At 43.2% G+C, this 19,734-nt stretch overlaps 1 protein-coding gene across 1 annotated transcript in view; it reads right to left on the bottom strand.

The window, feature by feature from the left end:
- Positions 1 to 264: 264 nt before the first annotated feature.
- LOC126281637 (uncharacterized) overlaps positions 265 to 19,734 on the bottom strand; it is a 109,917-nt gene continuing 90,447 nt past the window's right edge. Inside the window, exons 5-8 of the mRNA XM_049980768.1 lie at positions 15,946 to 16,146; positions 10,467 to 10,703; positions 6,464 to 6,770; positions 265 to 1,346 (exon numbers count right to left, since the gene is read on the bottom strand). Coding sequence (XP_049836725.1) covers positions 6,483 to 6,770; positions 10,467 to 10,703; positions 15,946 to 16,146 — 726 coding nt within the window. The 3' untranslated portion in view covers positions 265 to 1,346; positions 6,464 to 6,482. The remainder of the gene's footprint in view (positions 1,347 to 6,463; positions 6,771 to 10,466; positions 10,704 to 15,945; positions 16,147 to 19,734) is intronic.

Here is a 19,734-nt window from a genome sequence, read left to right as displayed (position 1 = left end):
TTTGGTGAAGATGGTAGAGAACTTTTTGGTGAAGTTGGTAGAGACAGTCATAGAAATCTTGATATCATAGCAAAGTTGCATCTGACCAAAAATATTTTGTTTGAGTTTCACATTATGTTCACTTAAACCATGGAATATTTAAGCTGTCTCACTTTAAATGGCATATGTAACATTTTTTACATTTTGCATGGTGACATTCAGACACTTGAAGGTACTAACAAGATGCTGCAGGTAATATGAACCTAGAATAACTAAAAAAGATAATCCTTTGTCTCATATTTTTAATATCAGTTCTATAATTTCCAATCCATTCTAATTACCAGGCAAATAAAACACAAAAATACATAAATGTTTCATGAAAGAGTGGAAAGGCTTTCAAGTATGTGAATTTTTAACCTTGGACGGTTGTCTAAATAGTCAAGCACAGCGTTGCATGTTGAGCATAATGATAATGTTCTCCTCGTTTTCTTCTATTATTTATAAAACAATTGAAATTTACACTTTACAGTTCTCTAAATTGAAATGTTGTACAATTCGAGTTTTGTAACATTCAAGAAACATAGATTGATAAATTTGTAAAGATATGTTGCACATGGACAAAATATATACTTACAAAATTACACAATTTCTCATACAGAAGCTTATCTAAAACTCGTACTAATGCAAGTCGACAATAGTAAATATCATCTTATTTACTGAGCGTAGCAGTCGCCACTGAAAAACTGGATGGAAATAACTTTTTTTCTACTTAGTTACAACACTAAATTAATCTTTTATTCATATTTACACATGTACTCATTTCACGCACCATACAGTAGTAGAGTTTATTCTCCCAGTTACCCTGGGGTATAACTCGTCTTTCATTTGCATCAAATGAGTGATCTTCTTATCGTCCAAGACGCCTTCCTAATTGTATTTACAACATTTCTAACAAACTAAAAACATTTTTTTGGAGTTGAGTGTAAACTTTTCAGTTTCTTTGTCTCGTTCAATGTTGAGATGTCCACCGCCTTTGGTGACGCCGAGTTGATCGCTCCACTTAGGTAAGTAGGTACTGCCTCTTGCGACCAAGTTTTTCTACAAAAATTTGTCTGCACTTCTGCGGAGCACTACACGTGTTTTAAGGTGGCAAAACGGACGTTCACGTTCACGGCGGCGGGCAGTCACGAGGCAGACGTATTGAGCTGGCTGGGATTGCGTCGCGCTCTTGCGCGGTCCACTGGGTCGAAGGTCGCCGTGCGGCTTCTGACGACCCGGGAGGACGCGGCCGGCGCGCCGCGCTGACTAGATGCAGACGGGACGCGCTGACGTCACAGGGGCGCAGCGCAGCCCGCGTCCGGAACACACTGTGGGAGAGAAAAGTCACAGTGAGAGCTGACGAGTCATTCAGCGTAAAATACTCTGTACGGGGAACATGCGCATTGCGGGCCTCAAGAGGGAAGGAAGAGGTCTTTAGAGACGGACCACAAACTATGGGCAAGGATGGGGAAGAAAATTGGCCAAGCCATTTTAAAGGAGCCATCCCGGCATTGGTTTATGGCGATTTCAGGAAACCACGGCAAAAATAACCCTAGATGACCAAATGTGGATTTGAACCGTTGCCTGCAAATGGTTCAAATGGTTCTGAGCATATGGGACTTAACTTCTAAGGTCTTCAGTCCCCTAGAACTAATTAAACCTAACTAAGCTAAGGACATCACACACATCCATGCCTGAGGCAGGATTAGAACCTGCGACCGTAGCGGTCACGCGGTTCCAGACTGCAGCGCCTAGAACCGCACTGCCACCCCGGCCGGCTGACCGTTGCCTTCCCGAAACCAAATCTTATGTGCTAACCCCTATGCTAGCTCGCTTGGTAGGCAGCAGAATTTCTTAATAAAAGTAGTACTGACGCTCAAAGGTTAATTGGTATTTAACGTAGCTAATTTCGCCATACAAATCAGATTCTTTTTGAGAGATATGAAATGAATATAGCGGTATTGAGTTGAGGGTCGATTCAATTACAGAACAAATAAAAACAAGCAGAATAATGTGGCTCTCAAGTATCGATACTGTGGTGTCACCGCCAGACACCACACTTGCTAGGTGGTAGCCTTTAAATGGGCCGTGGTCCGTTAGTATACGTCGGACCCGCGTGTCGCCACTATCAGTGATGGCACACCGAGCGTCGCCACACGGCAGGTCTAGTCTAGAGAGACACCCAGCACTCGCCCCAGTTGTACAGTGAACTTTGCTAGCGATGGTTCACTATCTACATAAGCTCTCATTTGCAGAGACGACAGTTTAGCCTAGCCTTCAGCTACATCATTTGCTACGACCTAGCAAGGCGCCATATTCAGTTACTATAATTCATATTTTCAAGAATGTATTCTGAACAGATAATATTGTCAAACATGTACCGTCAAGAGCGACGTTCATCATTAATGGATTAAAGTTAAGTATGAAACTAATTACGTCCGCTTTCTGAATGCTCATTCCTTGTCATGTTCCAGACCTCACGTCAGTATAGTTCTTCCGTCTTCACGCTCGCCGGCCGAAGTGGCCGAGCGATTCTAGGCGCTGCAGGTTCGAATCCTGCCTTGGGCATGGATGTGTGTGATATCCTTAGGTTAGATAGGTTTAAGTAGTTCTAAGATCTAAGTGACTGATGACCTCAGAAGTTAAGTCCCATAGTGCTCAGAGCCATTTGAACCTCTTCACGCTAGCCTGCTTGAGCTAAAACGCGTGCATTTTGGCCTCCACTCGTAACACGGTGTTGGCTCTTCTGCTAACACAAAAGATACAACGCCAGACGGGAGAATAATGAAACCAATATATAAATTTAGAAACAAAATAAATTTAGAAAGAATTTTTACTCTGAAGCAGAATGAGCGTCGTCGGCAGTGCCGCAGTGGTAACACTGGTTCGCGTCAGATCACCGAAGTTAAGCGCCGTAAGGCTTGGCGATCACTTGGATGGGCGGCCCTCCGGATCTGCCGAGTGCTGTTGACAAGCGGGTTGCATTCAGCCCTTGTGAGGCCAATTGAGGAGCTACTTAATTAAGAAGTAGCGGCTCCGATCAAGAAAACAGACAATACCCGGAAGAGCGCTGTACTGGACATATACCCCTTCACAAACACATCCAAGTGAGGCCTATTGGCTAAGGATGACATGGGGGTCGGTCGTTGCATTACCTTCTAAGGCCTCTTCGGATGCAGTTAGGTTAGTTTTGAAGATACAAATCAGCGCACATTCTGTTGCAGGATGAACATTCATTCTCGAAACAACCTTCAAGTTATATGTATTCGCCCATATTTGGCTGGTCGCTTGGTACGGCCTAAACAAAAATACATATATGTGCTCAATTTCCCCTCTCCCGTATTTGAGAAAACGGCCGCTAAACTTCATGATGCGAAAATGACTATCTATAGATAATTGAAACTTGAGCATTCTTCGTCATCATATGGGGTCCGCAAACGAGTGTTTACGTATAAAGTGACGAAAGAAACTTTTTCGACTGACGCAGTGCATCCGCAAGATAAACACTATTTAATGAAAGCGCCGCTGGCGGCGCAACGACGGTCTGGCTGGGGTGCAGAGGGGATGTGCTCGATTCCCACATAAATTTTGCCGTTTCTTTTTTCATTTGTATTTTGCACTTATGGAAGTTGGTTGGAAGAGGAGGGTTAATGTGGCAATATTAAATATCAAATAAATTAATAAGGAATGGTAAGAAGGTAGGCAAATAAACTTCTCAGACACTCAGATTAATAAACAATTAAGATTTTAATCCTCGTTGCATGAAAGATATTTCCAGTGAAAGTGCTGAGAAGACGAACATTCGACGCGCGTTACATATGAGGGACAAACACGAAGTCTCATCGCATTTGGTGGTATACACAACAAAATAACTCATTTACACACGAAACAACATTCGATCGCAGCGTCTGGAAAATTGTTTCCTCAAGTTTTCGTGTGCTTATATCAAAATGATGATTAACTTGGTCCTTGGGGTAACCTGTAGGTCAGTCGTTTAAAAGAATCATTAAAAAATGTTTACATCACTTGTTCCAAATCCGAAAAATGCACAAATACAATTTACAAATTGTGTTTTAAGAACATTTTAAAACCATACGTTGCTGGTAAAAATTTCGTCTGGTAATGGACTCCTGTGGCGGAGAAATACATACCGTTATGTATGATAGCACATGTATAGACGACGAAGGTCAGCGGACTTGCACAGTAGAAATAATACCGTCAACCTGCACACTTGTGTGCCAGCAATGTGATGCTTATTTTAGAAACTTCATATGGGGACTTCCAAATGGCAATCTGCTACTACGTATAAATCCAGCGAGAATTGCACAAACGCGCGAATGCAACAATTATTCACGACGTAATTTATGATCAAATTTCAGCACCAACTTTCTAGGATGTGTTATCGACTGCGGAATATGCACCAAAAGTAATTACCGGAAAAGAAATATTTTAAAATACAGGCCAAGTCTGTTACGCTGAATCTTCGGGATGAGCTATTCGATTGTTTGAAGATTACTGTCATGAGATGTTCTTGTTGCTTCGAATATCTGGTGTTTTTGGTAAACAGGGCCTTTCGGAAAACGTTCTTTCCTCCATTTCTACGAAAATATGCTTTTGCGGACGCCATATGTAATGACGAAAAATTCTCAATTTTAACTATCTATGGATGTAGTCGATTTTGAGTAAATGCACATCGCGAAGTTTTGGAGCGATTTTCTAAAAAACAGAGGAGGCAGTGTAGAGTAAAAATGTCTCAGACTTAATTTTTAGGTATTACACAAGTGTCCTGTCAAACATAAGCCGAATCAGTTGGATTTGTCTGAGGCCTTGTAAGCTATGTCTCCGCAATATCTTTTCTTCCAGTGATAGTTTCACAAGGTTGAAGGAGAACTTCTGTGAGGTAGGAAATGAGGTGCTGGTTGAAGTAAAGCGCTGAGAACGCATCGTCAGTCGTGCTTGGGTAGTTCATTCGGTAAGTACTTGCCCGCTTTTGAGTAACCGGGTGGCACACACTTTTCGCCTGACGGGTTTTTCAAGTATTGAACTATAAACCAGAAGTAAACTAGATCCTGGAACGCGACGAAGGGATGGCTGGACTGAGATCAGAACAGTGGTGGCTAGTTGTTGAAGTGAAGAAAAAGAAGCCTTCTGTCAACGTACGCCCAAATTAATCCCATATCACAATATAGAGGTTATGAAATTCGTCATAATTCAATAAAATATCAAGCTTTTCCAGATGTAATACCTCTCCGTGATATAGAAATTACAAATGCATGACTGTTAAATGTTTATCTGAGATTGGCTGAAATTGGTTCAAATGGTTCTGAGGACATGAGTCCCCTATAACTTTGAACTACTAAAACCTAACTAACCTAAGGACATCACACTCATCCATGCCCGGGACATGATTGTAACCTGCGACCTTAGCGGTCGCGCAGTTCCAGACTATAGCGCCTAGAACCGCTCGGCCACACTGGCCGGCTTACCTGAGATTGTCTTTACGATGTTTTGGCATGTAGCAATAAAATAAAGAAAGCTCGTAACGATTTCCCATTGGGCAAGGTAATATTGTAATTTTGAAAACGCCGAATTGCACAGTGGTTTGGATACTATGTTGCACTTTAGATCTACTTTAACTAGCTGGCTGACGCATTTGAGAGGTCAGAGGAAGGCGAGTGCGTACCACCTCCAATTCGACCACGCCCAGATGAACAGCACAGTATTTCAATCACCCTTAGATCTGGGGCTACAATTTAATTAAAAAATGACACTCCATAAACCTTAGATCTATTGGAGACTCGTTATATTTGCTTGTAGACAGTTTGTCGGAACCTGTACGCGACCTACCTACATTCTCTAAAAAGTAAAACAAATCAATGGCAGCTCCGACACGATAGTACCGTGTAAAGTGGTGTTCTCACGTGGTAGTTTCGTCATCACTTCTCGCTTGATTCATGGAGTATGACTGGGGAAGTCCTCCTGGTTAGCCGAGCGGTCTAACGCACGACATTCCGGAGTGGGAAGGAGAGCCTGGGCCCCGGCACGAATCCGCCAGCCGGACTTGTGTCGAGTTCCGGTGAGCTGGACAGTCTGTGGATGGGTTTTAGGCGGTTTTCCATCTGCCTCTGCGAATGCGGGTTGGTTCTCTTTATTCCGTCTCAGCTACATTATGTCGGCGATTGATGCCCAAACACGTTCTCCACGTAAGCGTACACCAACATTACACTACCACGCAAACACAGGGGTTACACTCGTGTGGTGTGAGACGTCCTCTGGTGGGGTCCACCGGGGGCCGAACCGCACAGTAACCCTGGGTTCGGTGTGGGGCGGCGGAGGGGTGAAGTGGACTGCGGTAGTCGTCGGGGGGTTGTGGACCACTGCGGCTGCGGCGGGGACGGAGATCCCCAGTTAACTTACAGTATACAACATTGCTGGGGAGGCCTACCTGAGTAAGGAGTAGGCGGTTAGAAGAGCGGCAGCTTGTCGCGCGCCTGCGCCGCCAGCCGCTGCCGCCGGTAGCTGTGCAGACAGATGATGGTGGCGACGAACGCGGCCGGCAGGCAGAGCCCCAGCAGCAGCACCAGCGAGAAGCGCATCGTGTCCCGCCAGCCCTGCAGGCCGGCCAGAGCGCGCCCGGTGTGCTCCGCCGGCGCCACCAGCACCAGCGTGGTGCCGTCTTCGCCGCCGCCAGTGTCCACCACGAGCGGAGGGCTGCGCACCAGCTTGTCGGCCCTCTTCGTCACCAGCTCCACCTGCCACACAATACAGCTGTCAGTGTTTCTAATTTTCCAACTTGACAATGCGCTGCCACTTTTTCTGCCGCCCAAGTCCGCCACGAACAACGGAACTGCACACCAGAGTGCCTGCAAGGAGAGTACACCAATGCCCACAGAGTGGAGCATGCCAACTAATCTGCCCTGTTCACTTCCAGCACCACCAGTCACACACCATACCTGCTCTAACTTCTGTTTTTCACCAGTGACCATTCTTCATCACACTTTACACCTGCCCAAACAATATACCCGTTAATGTTTCTTACATCAGAACTGGGGAGCACAGTGCCACCTTCTCTGCCACCCATGTGTACCTACACCGAGGGCTTCGCATCAACTACACCACTCTCCTCGTCACCAGCTCCAGCTCACACCCACTCTCCTTATCACCAGCTCCAGCTGACACACAACACACTTATACGTCATACAATGTTGGCTTTCATGGCCGGTGTTGTCTTCAGTTAAAACCTCCGGGCTGAAGCCAGCTAAATGGTACCGCTATATTGATGACGCATTTGTAGTGTGGACTCATGGTGAAGAAGAGCTGATGCGTCTGAACAGTATTAACCCGAAGATACAGTTTAAGATGGAGAAAGACCGGCAACTCAATTTCCTGGATATGTCGGTAATTAAACGGGTGGATGGGACGCTGGTCCACAAGGTATATAGAAAGAACACTCACACGGATCGATACCTCCACAAGGAATTACACCATCAGCCTAGGCAAAAAAGAGGTGTCATGAAAACCTTGGTGGACAGAGCCAACAAAATCTGCAAGCCGGCTTACTTCCAAGATATATTAAATCACTTACCGTCAGCCTTCATGGAAAACGGGTATACCAGCAAGGAAATTGATCGAGCCCTCCATCACAGAAGAAAAGAAGCAAGAAGTCAAGAGCAACAATGGTCACCGACTGAAAAAGTTTTCCTACCGTTCATTAATAAAGTCACGGACCGCATCGGGAACGTTCTGGCCAGGTATGGGATCTAAATAATCTTCAGACCCACCAAGAAGATTAAGGAATATTTAAGAACTGTAAAAGACGCCCGACACCACCTAGTAACACCTGGCGTATACAAAATTCCATGCAGTTGTGGACAAGTATATATTGGAACAACGAGAATAAGTGTAAACAACCGCTTAGCCGAGCATAAAAGAAACTGTCGCTTAGGACACATTAGAAAATCGGCCGTAGCTGAGGATGTTTTTCGAGATGGGAACCACGAAATTAAATTTAATGAGACAAGTGTTCTAGCACCAACGTCCCATTATCATGCGCGCATGTATAGAGAAGCAAAGACTTTCACAAATACCATAATAATTTTAATAGGAAAGAGGAAGTTTTAAAATTGGACAAAATATGGATGTCGACGTTGCGCCAGCAGAATGACCATCGATTACTGTCAATGTAGAATGATGACGCCTTCCAAAGATAGGCCTAATGTCGACATCACGTGACGAATGGTGGTGCCCTCTATGCGCTCTATAAATGCGAGAGTGCCTGGAGCCTCGGTGGTAGTAGCCGGACGACCTCAGAAGATGTCTCCCGCAGATGGAGACGAAACGTTAGGTGGAAATTTTATACATCGACCATGGCCTCTCAGCCCGGGAGTTTTAACTGAAGACAACACTTGTAAGGGTTTCTGTTTTATCACTTCTAGCCTTCAGTTTCACTATTTTCCATCACCAGCATCCTGTCGCAACATAATGGACCCACCTTACTCATCACCAGCTTCACTTGTCACAATCTGCAACAGCTACATCTGTCAGTGTGTCAGATATCCCAATTGGACAGCATAGCACCACACTCACCGCTGCCTCTCTCCAGCACCAACGGAGCTCTGCCTCAGTGGGCCTACTGCCATCATCACCAACTCCATCTGTGATACTCCATGTTTGTCACTGTTTCTTCTGTCTCGCCTGAACAGTCTGTTCTCTCCATCGGCACTGCCTGTGTCAACTGCCAGCAGGGGATTGTGCTCCAAAGAGACTGGCTGCTTTGTCACCAGCTCAACCCAACACCTGCCACAGTTACTACCCAGAACACGGCGTGTATGATTTCCCAACTGGATTATCTCGTTTACTAAGATTTGTTTCTCACAGTTACTATCCAACAGACCAATATGATCTCTGCAAAAGTTTTTGTTTTCCCAGTTTAACGTTTTAGTCCAGAGTTTCGTTTCCAACTTTGCATTACACAACGTTGATCTTGGTTATTTGTGAACACATCAGAGCATGGTGACGTTCCACTCCACATAACAGAACCATTTCGTTTTATCCATAATAGATAATGAAGTCATGATTGTTGAAATCAGTGTTAACCTGTATACTCAAGCACCTTTCACAGTGCAAAAGCGTCAAAATCGATGTGCTTTGAATTATTACACAAGAGTCTATAAAAGCGATTAAGGACACAAACATAAATAATAATATTTTATAGATTCGTATATAATAATTCTGATGAAGAAAGCTTGCTACATTTTAACATTGATACACAACGATCTTCTCTATTTTACTGACATACTGAAACATCTTGGACGTTCGATAGTAACTTACTCAGGAAACTCCACAGCTCATCAGACAACAAATAATTCACTAAAACTATCGACATATAAATTAGAGCGATAGGCAGGGCCTACCATATTCTTTAACAAATCATTCACATCTATGCGTCGTTTGGGCTCCGGTTTTTCCAGATTTCTAACTCTCTTAATAAGAATTGGAACTCTTTCTACTTCGCTTTCTGCGTCAGTCTACGTTGTCCCACAGACATAATGTATCTGCTAATTACATACCCACTCTCAGATTTCTGAAACACGATGAGAAACGCTATTCATTACCGTAACTTGGGTAATGGAGTTTAATCGTTTTCTTAGACATCACTAAATCCGAGTTTCTACCAACCAAATAGCCTCTCTTGGTTAACCTACACACACACACACACACACACACACACACACACACACACACACACTTCACATTCATGCCTTCAAATCCAAATGTCAGTGCATAAAACTATCCTCCTTACCCACTATAGATTCTTCATTTCGTGTTTCCTCAGACAAAACCAGATACTTCGATATGGATATTGACACAAAGCGAGCAGAGCTCACACTAAGTGGGGCACACCATGAGTGCATTACACTACTACAAAACCCCATTTCCTAAAACGACCACACTACTACTCTGGACGTGGAAGGCAATGGTTTTATGGCTTCAGTCCATTGTTTGAAACAACGAACAAGACCACTTCTCATGAGCCCTCCAGAGAAGTAGAAATGTTTTCCTTCTATTCCTTGAGGCAGTTCGCTAAGACGTGGATATTATCTATGATAGTTATTTTTTGATGCTGTTTGTGACGTTCTGCTACGGCATTCAGCTTATTTTGGTTTCCTTCCAAAGATTGCACGGCTATTATGTTGAGAAAGACAGTATTACACATCCATAAACTAAACTGTCTGACTCAGGAGAAGCCATTGCCATGCATGAGCAAATATCTGTTAAAAGTTCACCATAAAACAGGGTTAATCCACGCTAACAACTACAAGCGATCATAGAATTTACCAAAGAATTCTGAGAGATTACCGGAGTCTGATAAGGATTTCTATATAAATAATGGTACATATTATTTGCGGTATCGCACATTCTTCAGTGTTCTGAAGGCACTGACTGACCTGTATGTGGAAGACAGTGTCAGATGACAGGGAGAGCGTGACGCAGGAGGAGTCTGTGTAGAGGTTACCGGTGATCCCCCCGCCGTCCACCTCCCACGTGACCAGGTACAGCGGGGATCCCCCGTCACTCCTCGCGGCCTGCAGCTCCTTCTCCGGCAGTCTCCACGACAGCTCGGCGATCACCAGTGCTCCTTGATGGATCACGGACGTCAGTCTCAACGACCACTGGCTGCCGTTCTGTGAACAAATGGAAATGTCAAGCACTGGCCACATAAGATACACGACATATACGGCATCAGTCGAAGCAGGTGCTAAAGATCTTGCTGGCGTGTCCCATAGCATCTTATCATCATCATCACGGTCAGTCCAAAACAGTTTTCAGACTGGATTAACAGAAATTAGAGAACTGTTAAGATGGTACTCCCTTGTCCTCCTCATCCCGCACACACAAACTTTAGTGAAACGCACAGAACTTTCTTACAAACATATGAAACTGTCAAAAACGTCCTTCCTTGAGGAGGGGGGGGGGGGGGGTGTTCAACTCATACGTCACATTCATACCTTATTTAGTCTTTGTGAAGCGTCAGAGACTCATTCGGCACTGTGTTCTTTTGTGCTAGGTTCGAATTAATATCACCTGTCCCCCATGATGATTTTTTGCCCACCTCGGTCAGGTCGCTATAGGCATCCACTCATCGTTGTTTCTGATTCTGGAATCAAGACGTGAGAGACAAACTTTGCACGCACTTTTCCCTTCTTCATAGCGTTCTAAAGAATGTGTGGAACACCCGATTTACAAATGTTCAGCCCGTTGCTCCATTGAGATTTATGACACAATTACGCAAACACTCCACGGTAACATGTAAAATACTGAACACTGCCTGTTCGCACCTGACTGGTCGAATGTGCATCTGTTCTTTACAGCTGTTACTTCCATTTGCAACCGTAGTTACTTCGCTGACGTCGCTTGTACACCAGGAATGACGTCAGCCCCTCGGAACGTTTTGGACGGACAGTGAAGTTTATTATTACTTCTACGTACGTAATTATAATAATAAAAATAGCCGATGTCTAGCTATAATACAGGTTACACATCTAAGCTGCTAACTGTGGTGTTGTCAACGGTGATGTCTTCTCTAACAATTATCAGTTATATAGTTGAGTGCAGCTTCAACGGAGCGCTGTTGTCAGAAATAAGAGCAAAATTGTAATAATTAATCAGCACTCTGGGCAAACAAATTTCTGTTTGCTTGCTATATGTTTGTCTGTTTCTTTATTTGAATGAGCTAGCTGACGCAATGATTAAAGTGCAGGGCTATGATTCAGATGGAGAGTGATTTACACTCCCTTCCCACCACCCATGCCAAGCAGGTTCTATTCAGCGTAGTTTGTCTACACCACATAGCATACTGTAGGGAATATTCTTTTTGTCAACAGTCCTAATTGTCCACAGTTCTACAAGTCACTTGTTGACAACACTAGCGACGTCTCCAATTGTGGAAACTGCTATTGGGTATATCGAAGTAATGGTTCAGTAATTCTATACTATGTGATCAAAAGTATCTGGACACCTCCAAAAACATATGTTTTGCATATTAGGTGCATTGTGATGCTCCCTACTACCAGGTACTCCATACCAACGACCTCAGTAATCATTAGATATAGTGAGAAAGCAGAATGGGGCGCTCCGCGGAACTCACGGACTTCGAACGTGGCAGGTGATTTGGTGTCTCTTGCGTCTTACCTCTAAATGCGAAATTTCACACTCCTAAACATCCCTAGGTCCACTGTTTCCAATGTGATAGCGAAGTGGAAACGTGAAGGGACACCTACAGCACAAAAGTGTACAGGCCGACCTCGTCTGCTGACTGACAGAGACCGCCGACAGTTGGTCGTAAGGTATAATAGGCAGAAATCTATGCAGACCATCACAAAGGAATTCCAAACTGCATCAGGATCACTATGACAGTTAGGCGGGAGGTGAGATTACTTGGGGCGGCTGCTCATAACCCAAACATCAGGCCGGTAAATGCCAAACGACGCCTCGCTTGGTGTAAGGAGCGTAAGTTTGCTTATCAGTTTGAAGATTAATTCGTACTTAGCTTATTTTGATTAAACAATACACTAGAAATTTAAGTTTCAATGACGTTAATTACTATCAGATTATTGATTGGATAAAGCAAGATTTGCCGCGAGAATGATTTGGAAGGAACATTCTGATTGGTCGTTTAGATCAACAGTCAATCAGAATTAGGCTGTTCTAGCGGGAATATAGTGGAGTGGGAAGTGGGTAGAATAGTTGGAGAGAGTCGCTTGCTAACCGGCCTACGAGAAACACCATATTAGATAGCTCCGTAAAAATACTCTGAAAAATGAAAGAAATAGTGAGTTAATTGCGGTTCGAATACCTCGTGACTGAAGCGATTGCAGTTACGAATATTTTAATGAAAGTTTGGTGTTTCTAATGTAAATAGTTTGAAAATTATGAGCGTGTAAACTGTCTGGTCGTAGTAATAATTCCCCGTGGCATGTTTCGTGCTCTGTACGGAATACTTTGGCGAGCCCTTCTTTCGAAGAATAGTTGTGGGTCGGTACCTGGTAGAACGTGAAAATTATTCGTTTCGGACTTGAAATAATTCTGGCTGCTTTTCGAGTGAAACTATGTTGTACAGACAGTGAACTTTGAATGAGAGAGCATTACCATAGTAAATACGGATGTGATAGCCATTTCATGAGTTTCCATATGAATAAAAAGTAGATTCAGTCTAGTTTTAAATGCTTTCTGCAAGTAGACTGCATCAACCGAACACCCGATTTTTCTTAAAATGAACTTTCAGGAACTGACTTCCAACTCAAGTTACGCGTCCTCTGCGTGGTAGGTATTAGGTAATGGTTTCATCAACGCAGCTTTACACTGCCTAGCACGACTTGCTACTACAGAGTGAAAGGACGTCGGAAAGACGTATATTGGGGTAGGTTTAATTTGATTAAACATGCCACAGTATTATCTGCCCATATGCCCATTATCATATGCCGATTTGTCCATATGTTGAAAGGATTCCGAAGTAACAGGCTAATTCACCCTGTATTTTATACATGTTTGCTGCTCTCACACCATTACAGGTGCTAAAAGTGATGCACCGATGAATAAATCTAGTATTACTACTACTGCTACTACTAAATCATCCGCTTAGACGGAAGACTTCCACTTGGAACAGGCTTTTAACCCAGTCAACGGAGACCAAAAAAGATGGAATAGGGGAAAAATTTCGTGTATCGCAAATTTTCGTACAATTGTAAGAGACAGTGCAGTGAACAGCTAACTAAAACTTGTGACCACTGTGGTGTGATCCTAAGGGTGGGAGCGCCTTTGGAGGTGACGTTTTTATCGTTATCTCGAATAACAAGGAAACCGCGGTTGCTACTGAAATGCTTCGCAGTACAAAATTATACTACATTAAATTATGAAAGGTAGGTCACCAGAACCCCAATACATCACAAGAAGCAACTAAAGGGTGTTTCAGAACGTTATACCAACCCTTCCGCAGCATGCTTCATAAATCATTGCCGACGCAATGTGCAAGCGTTCTCGCTTCCCGCGCCCGGGTTCCCGGCTTCGATTCCCGGCGGGGTCAGGGATTTTCTCTGCCTCGTGATGACTGGGTGTTGTGTAATGTCCTTAGCTTAGTTAGGTTTAAGTATTTCGAAGTTCTAGGGGACTGATGGCCATAGATGTTAAGTCCAATAGTGCTCAGAGCCATTTGAACCATTTTTTTCGCCTGGGGAAGGGGAATTGTTTTATTTTTTCAAGTGTGTAGACACGGTATTAAATGCAGACGTAAGTTACTATTGGAATTAACGCAAGAAAAGGGAAAATGGAGAGATTCTATAAAAATTTTCTGCACACTGTTGCACACTGCTAGAGGGGAAATTGATTCTTGGTCATCGTGTACGGTAGTTGCAGCATTCTTCCATGAGTGCTGCTCGCTTTAAAGTTTACAAAAAAATGGCTCTGAGCACTATAGGACTCAACTGCTGTGGCCATCAGTCCCCTAGAACTTAGAACTACTTAAACCTAACTAACCTAAGGACATCATACACATCCATGCCCGAGGCAGGATTCGAACCTGCGACCGTAGCAGTCGCACGGTTCCGGACTGTGCGCCTAGAACCGCGAGACCACCTCGGCCGGCTTAAAGTTTACAGATGGATCATATATAACCAGCATTTCCTGTCCAGTTCTCTTACGTCAGTAGGCAAACTATCTTCATCGGACTCGGGTCTATGGTGGCGTTACTTTCACACCAGCATTTGAAGTCAGGACAGCCATAGCCATCATTTTGAATAGGTAATTCCTGTGTTTCTATGCGCGGCTGGTTTCACACCATTTCAGCTGCAATAACGGTTGCAATTTGTACAAACTGGCATACAAAGACTAGTTGGGTTGGGTTGTTTTGGGGAAGGAGACCAGACAGCGAGGTCATCGGTCTCATCGGATTAGGGAAGGACGGGGAAGAAAGTCTGCCGTGCCCTTTGAAAGGAACCATCCCGTCATTTGCCTGGTGCGATTTAGGGAAATCACGAAAAACCTAAATCAGGATGGCCAGATGGGGGATTGAACCGTCGTCCTCCCGAATGTACAAAGACAAGTGTTAGTTTGCAAGAAAACAGTTGAAATGAAGATACGTGATGAACACACTGACAGAATCAAGTCATGTTCATATCGAAAAAAGAGGATGGGATGACGCATGGTTCACAATCAGCAAATTTTCGCTAATACGTCAAAAATAAAATCACCAGCCACGCTCCCGAGGTACCTAGAAAGGAGGAAAACAAATAAAACGAAAGTCCTAATAAGGGACCACCAGGTAGATGAATAATAATAAATTCACGCACGATGAATAACAGTATCTGGTGAGCTAGCGGCGATCTCATATGCCGAATTGGTGATCAAAGCATGGACAACAAATGATAATCCACAAAATAATGAAAAAATGAGCAGCTAATGATCACTCACTAGTCTAAAATGGATTAATAGATATATATTGGTAAAGACCCAGTTATTCTATCTGTATTTAATTTCCGCAAAAGTATCCAGCATGAAACTATTCTGAAACTTAGCATGCAACCAATACGAAGTAAGCAACGGGACTGAGAATCATCTCGAAGCTCAATCGGCAGACAACAAGGCACTGCGAGGCCAGATGGCAAGAGGCTGAACTCAATAACAGCAACGGCGCGCACTGGACTGTAGTTTAGTTATGTTTTCTTGCTACTTCACATATTTGTTTACCAGTCTGTACAGATTGCATGTGATGAAGAACTCAAACAGCTGCGAAATCGGTCATGCCTATAAAGGACTAACAGCTCAAGCGGTCTTACCTGTACCCGTGTGCCGTAATACTCCTCGCAGCTGATAAGGGAGAACCGTAGCGTCGACTGAGTCTACGCGGCAGCTGCGCGCCAGTGCGTGACTTACCACGGTTCTGGTCTTCCAGCCGGGCCCTTCGGCTTCGTCCTCCGCCTCCGCGTCCGCCCCCTCCTCGGCAGCGAGTCCGTGGTCAGAGGGTGCCGCGCCGGAGGCAGCGACGGGCGTGTAGACCGCCTGCAGACCAGAAGGCCCCACGGCCAGCACGCGAGCAGAACCCGCGGAGGGCAGCCGCGCCCAGCAGTCCGCCGTCTGCAAAGTTCCAGGGGCGCACATTTCATGTCCTCTGTCTCACTGGTACAAGGAGCTAGTGCTGGGTGGTTATAATTAAAAAGAAAAAAAAACAGTATTGGTTGTAATTATCGTATTCCAGCGAAACTTGGTAGATATTCTAACTCATTAATGCGAAACAATTTACGCTCGAAAGAAGTAGTTCCAGTTCGGCCACCAGGTGCAAATCTGGCGCTGTAAGAAAGACATATAGAAATTTTCCTATATGTAATGGGTTAGGAATGGGACTTGGACAGGAAAAGTCAAACAAGTGAAAAATGCATAATGTAGATTTTATTATTAAGCGCCACTTACACAGTTTGTTCAGTATGAGCACCGGAAACGTCAACGAGATGCGGCAACGCCAAATGTGCTCCTGGTGACCAAAACTGCAACTATTTTCCAGTGTTACACGATTCCGCATTAAATGACTAGCATATATACCAAATTTCCCTCCCGTACGATAATTACAGCCCTCACTTGAGCTCCATGAGTAGCTGCACTTGAATTATAGCCAGCCGGTACTTGGTACTTCTGTGCATCTTTTGTTGTTGACACGACTGGATGGGACGCAGAAGAAATGGAAATGATTGCTTAGAAACGAGGGCAGGAAGACTTGGCTACCCAATAGAATTTTAATAGAAGACTGGAAACCCTGGAAAAAAACGAAAATGAATACATATACTGTGGAATAAGATCCGCTGCATCTCACAATTGAAGTGATCTATTTCAGACACGACCGGTTTCCTGCTTGCGACCATCTTAAGATAATTATACGTTCGTTCTCACTTTCCAACGTTTATTGTCGTAATTTATAGTGTCTGTCTGGTAACACGCCAAATCACTATTTGTATTAGGAAGCTTTATTTGGAAGTATTTGTAAAATGATTGCCTCGAAAATGTAGCCATAATAGCGCTATTATTCTTTGGAATTTATATAAAAAAAGAGAATGTTATTACTCTATGGTTATTATAATTCGAGTTTCATTCCGTGCGAAATAAGAAAATAAAATAAATGGAAAAATCCAAATTAAATTCAGTCCTTACTGAACGTAGTGGTAGAGCCGTTTCATTCAGACGACGATAATTTCCAAAAGCTCTCCACTGACCACCTGGCCTTATAACAATGTGTACTGCACTGGCCCATTGTGATTCAGATGGACATATGACACCATTATTTAACGAAATCTGTATTTTTTTAGCAATGTGTAATTTCTGTAGCTCCAATCTACAAGCTGTATTGTTTACTAGCAGGCTATTAGACGTAATGATATAATGCTGCACTTTTTCTTTCAACTTTGAAGTTACGGATGGTTTTGTTCGTCCATGAAATTTCTTCAGTACTTTAGAAAAATAGGATGTTGCATAAAGTGAGCTTTTCGAGTCTTCAGTATTCACAGCAATTACCTCCGCTAAAATTTTTATTTTGATGAAACTGTCTATCAACTTTTTATATTTGAGATCAATGAATAAACCATAGTGATGAAGGAAATCAGCCGCCAGTATACCTTCTTATACATCTACTGCAGTAAATACGTATAAGCACTAAATACTTAACAGCTTTGAATCCTAGGTTTTGATCTCTGATCCATTTTGAAACTGGTATAATGCACAACTCTGCACCAATCTATACCAGAAAATATCTTCCACCACTTCCATTTTTAACAGGCACAAGATATTGGTGGCTTGACGTGGGTACTGGGGTGGATCACTCGACCGCTGTTGTGCCTACCATCGTAGTTATCCTTATTTATCTACTGGAAAAGTTGAACACTTCTCTCAGAGTGATGTCGAATGCCAATTTTATAATGATATTAGCAATGTGTACCGTCCTTATCGAATTTTGCTCTATTTCTACAGCGCGATCTTTGCCTACTTACAATTCTTCAGTCCTTAAGAGAGTGTCTCGGACTGACACGGGCGATGATGCTGACGGAATTGATTGAACTGGTGCAATTTGAACTTACTTAACAAAGTGCATTTACACCATACGATCTGCCACTTCAGCAATCTTATCCACTGTTTCATCAGACATAATTAAGATACTTCTGATGTTACTGGGAAGTCTTTCAAGAAAAATTGTGTTTCTAAGATCTTGTATGACACGTTTGAAACGGCATAAATCCGCAGTTTTCTTAATGTTTTATTAGGCTTCGTATCACCAAGTTCACTCAAGAATTTATTAATTTTAATTTGACACTCTTTACCTTCTTTAAGTATGGTCAAACGTCGTTCTTTGGTAAAAGAAAATTTATTTTTCTCGTCAATTGCAACTATATCCCTTATATTTTCAACGAATTTTGGCTCCATATGAACAAGTTTGCTCCTTATGAGCAAGCAAATAGTTAAATGTAGTCGCCGCCGCAGCTACACCAGCAATCGTAAAATGCGCTTCGGGGCTTTAGAAAACTAGATGTCTGGTTTTTCGGTCCAGAGCGGCGGCAGATTAACGCTTATCATCAGTTTCCAGCTTACTTTCAGGACTGTTCCCTTCATGCCCATTCTGTGTATTTTTAAACGCAGTTAACGAGAATTCACGTTAAAACAATCAGATAGAAAAACTACATTGCAAATTCCTCGTCTCATCAATCCCGTCCGGGTCACCAATTTGTTGCACATTACGTTAATTAAAGATTGAATGTAATTTGGATCTTCGCTTTTATTTTAATATCTTATTGCGCACACAATGGAAGTTGAATTACAATAACAATAGAGTAACAGCATTCTCATTTTTCGTTTACTTCCAAAGAATAGTAATGCTATTACAGCTACATTATCACAATGAACACTGCACAAACACATATAAATACAAATAGTAATTTGTCATGTACCCACACCTGTTATGTTTACATGTCTGTAACATCTCTGATCGTCCTAGATGTAAGTCCTTTGACCATAACCTCTGTATTCCAATGTAAACATGTTGGACGCTGCAAATTCATGGTTGGTTGGTTTATTTGGGGGATGGGACCGAACAGCGAGGTCATCGGATTAGGGAAGAATGGGAAGAAAGGCTTCCGTGCCCTTTCAAAGGGACCATCCCGGAATTTCCTGGAGGGATTTAGGGAGATCACTGGAAACTTAAATAAGGATGGCCACACGAGGATTTTTATTGTCGTCCTTCCCAATGCGAGTTCAGTGTGCTAACCACTGCGCTATCTCGTTCGGCTCTAATTAGTGTTTTATTGCAGTAATTAACATACAAAGCGCCATTAACGTGCTAAAGGCATAATGTGACAGTTCAAATAATTGTTTAGAAGACACTTGTGTAGTTAATGTGAGTTAACGTGTGAAAATCGGAATGTTTTTTGTAAAAATAGAAAATTACGATTTGGATGCTCCTGCTATATGTGAGGACATTAATATTTTCATCACTGGTTAGTTCACCACTTCCAGTACTATCACTCAGCCAGTTACAGTACTTTCACTCAGAGCGTACACTTTCCCGATATGCTGAATATGAATGTCGTCTCGCCCTGTAGTAGGCTCTGATGGTGCCCCCACTGCCTCGCATATCACTCTCACAGAGCGGCAAGTACCTTTTGCGGCAGCGTATCACATGGAAACATG

Source organism: Schistocerca gregaria, chromosome 7 (genome assembly GCF_023897955.1).
Source record: "Schistocerca gregaria isolate iqSchGreg1 chromosome 7, iqSchGreg1.2, whole genome shotgun sequence".
NCBI classification, from domain to species: Eukaryota; Metazoa; Arthropoda; class Insecta; order Orthoptera; family Acrididae; genus Schistocerca; species Schistocerca gregaria.
This window is presented reverse-complemented; position numbering and strand designations above follow the sequence as displayed.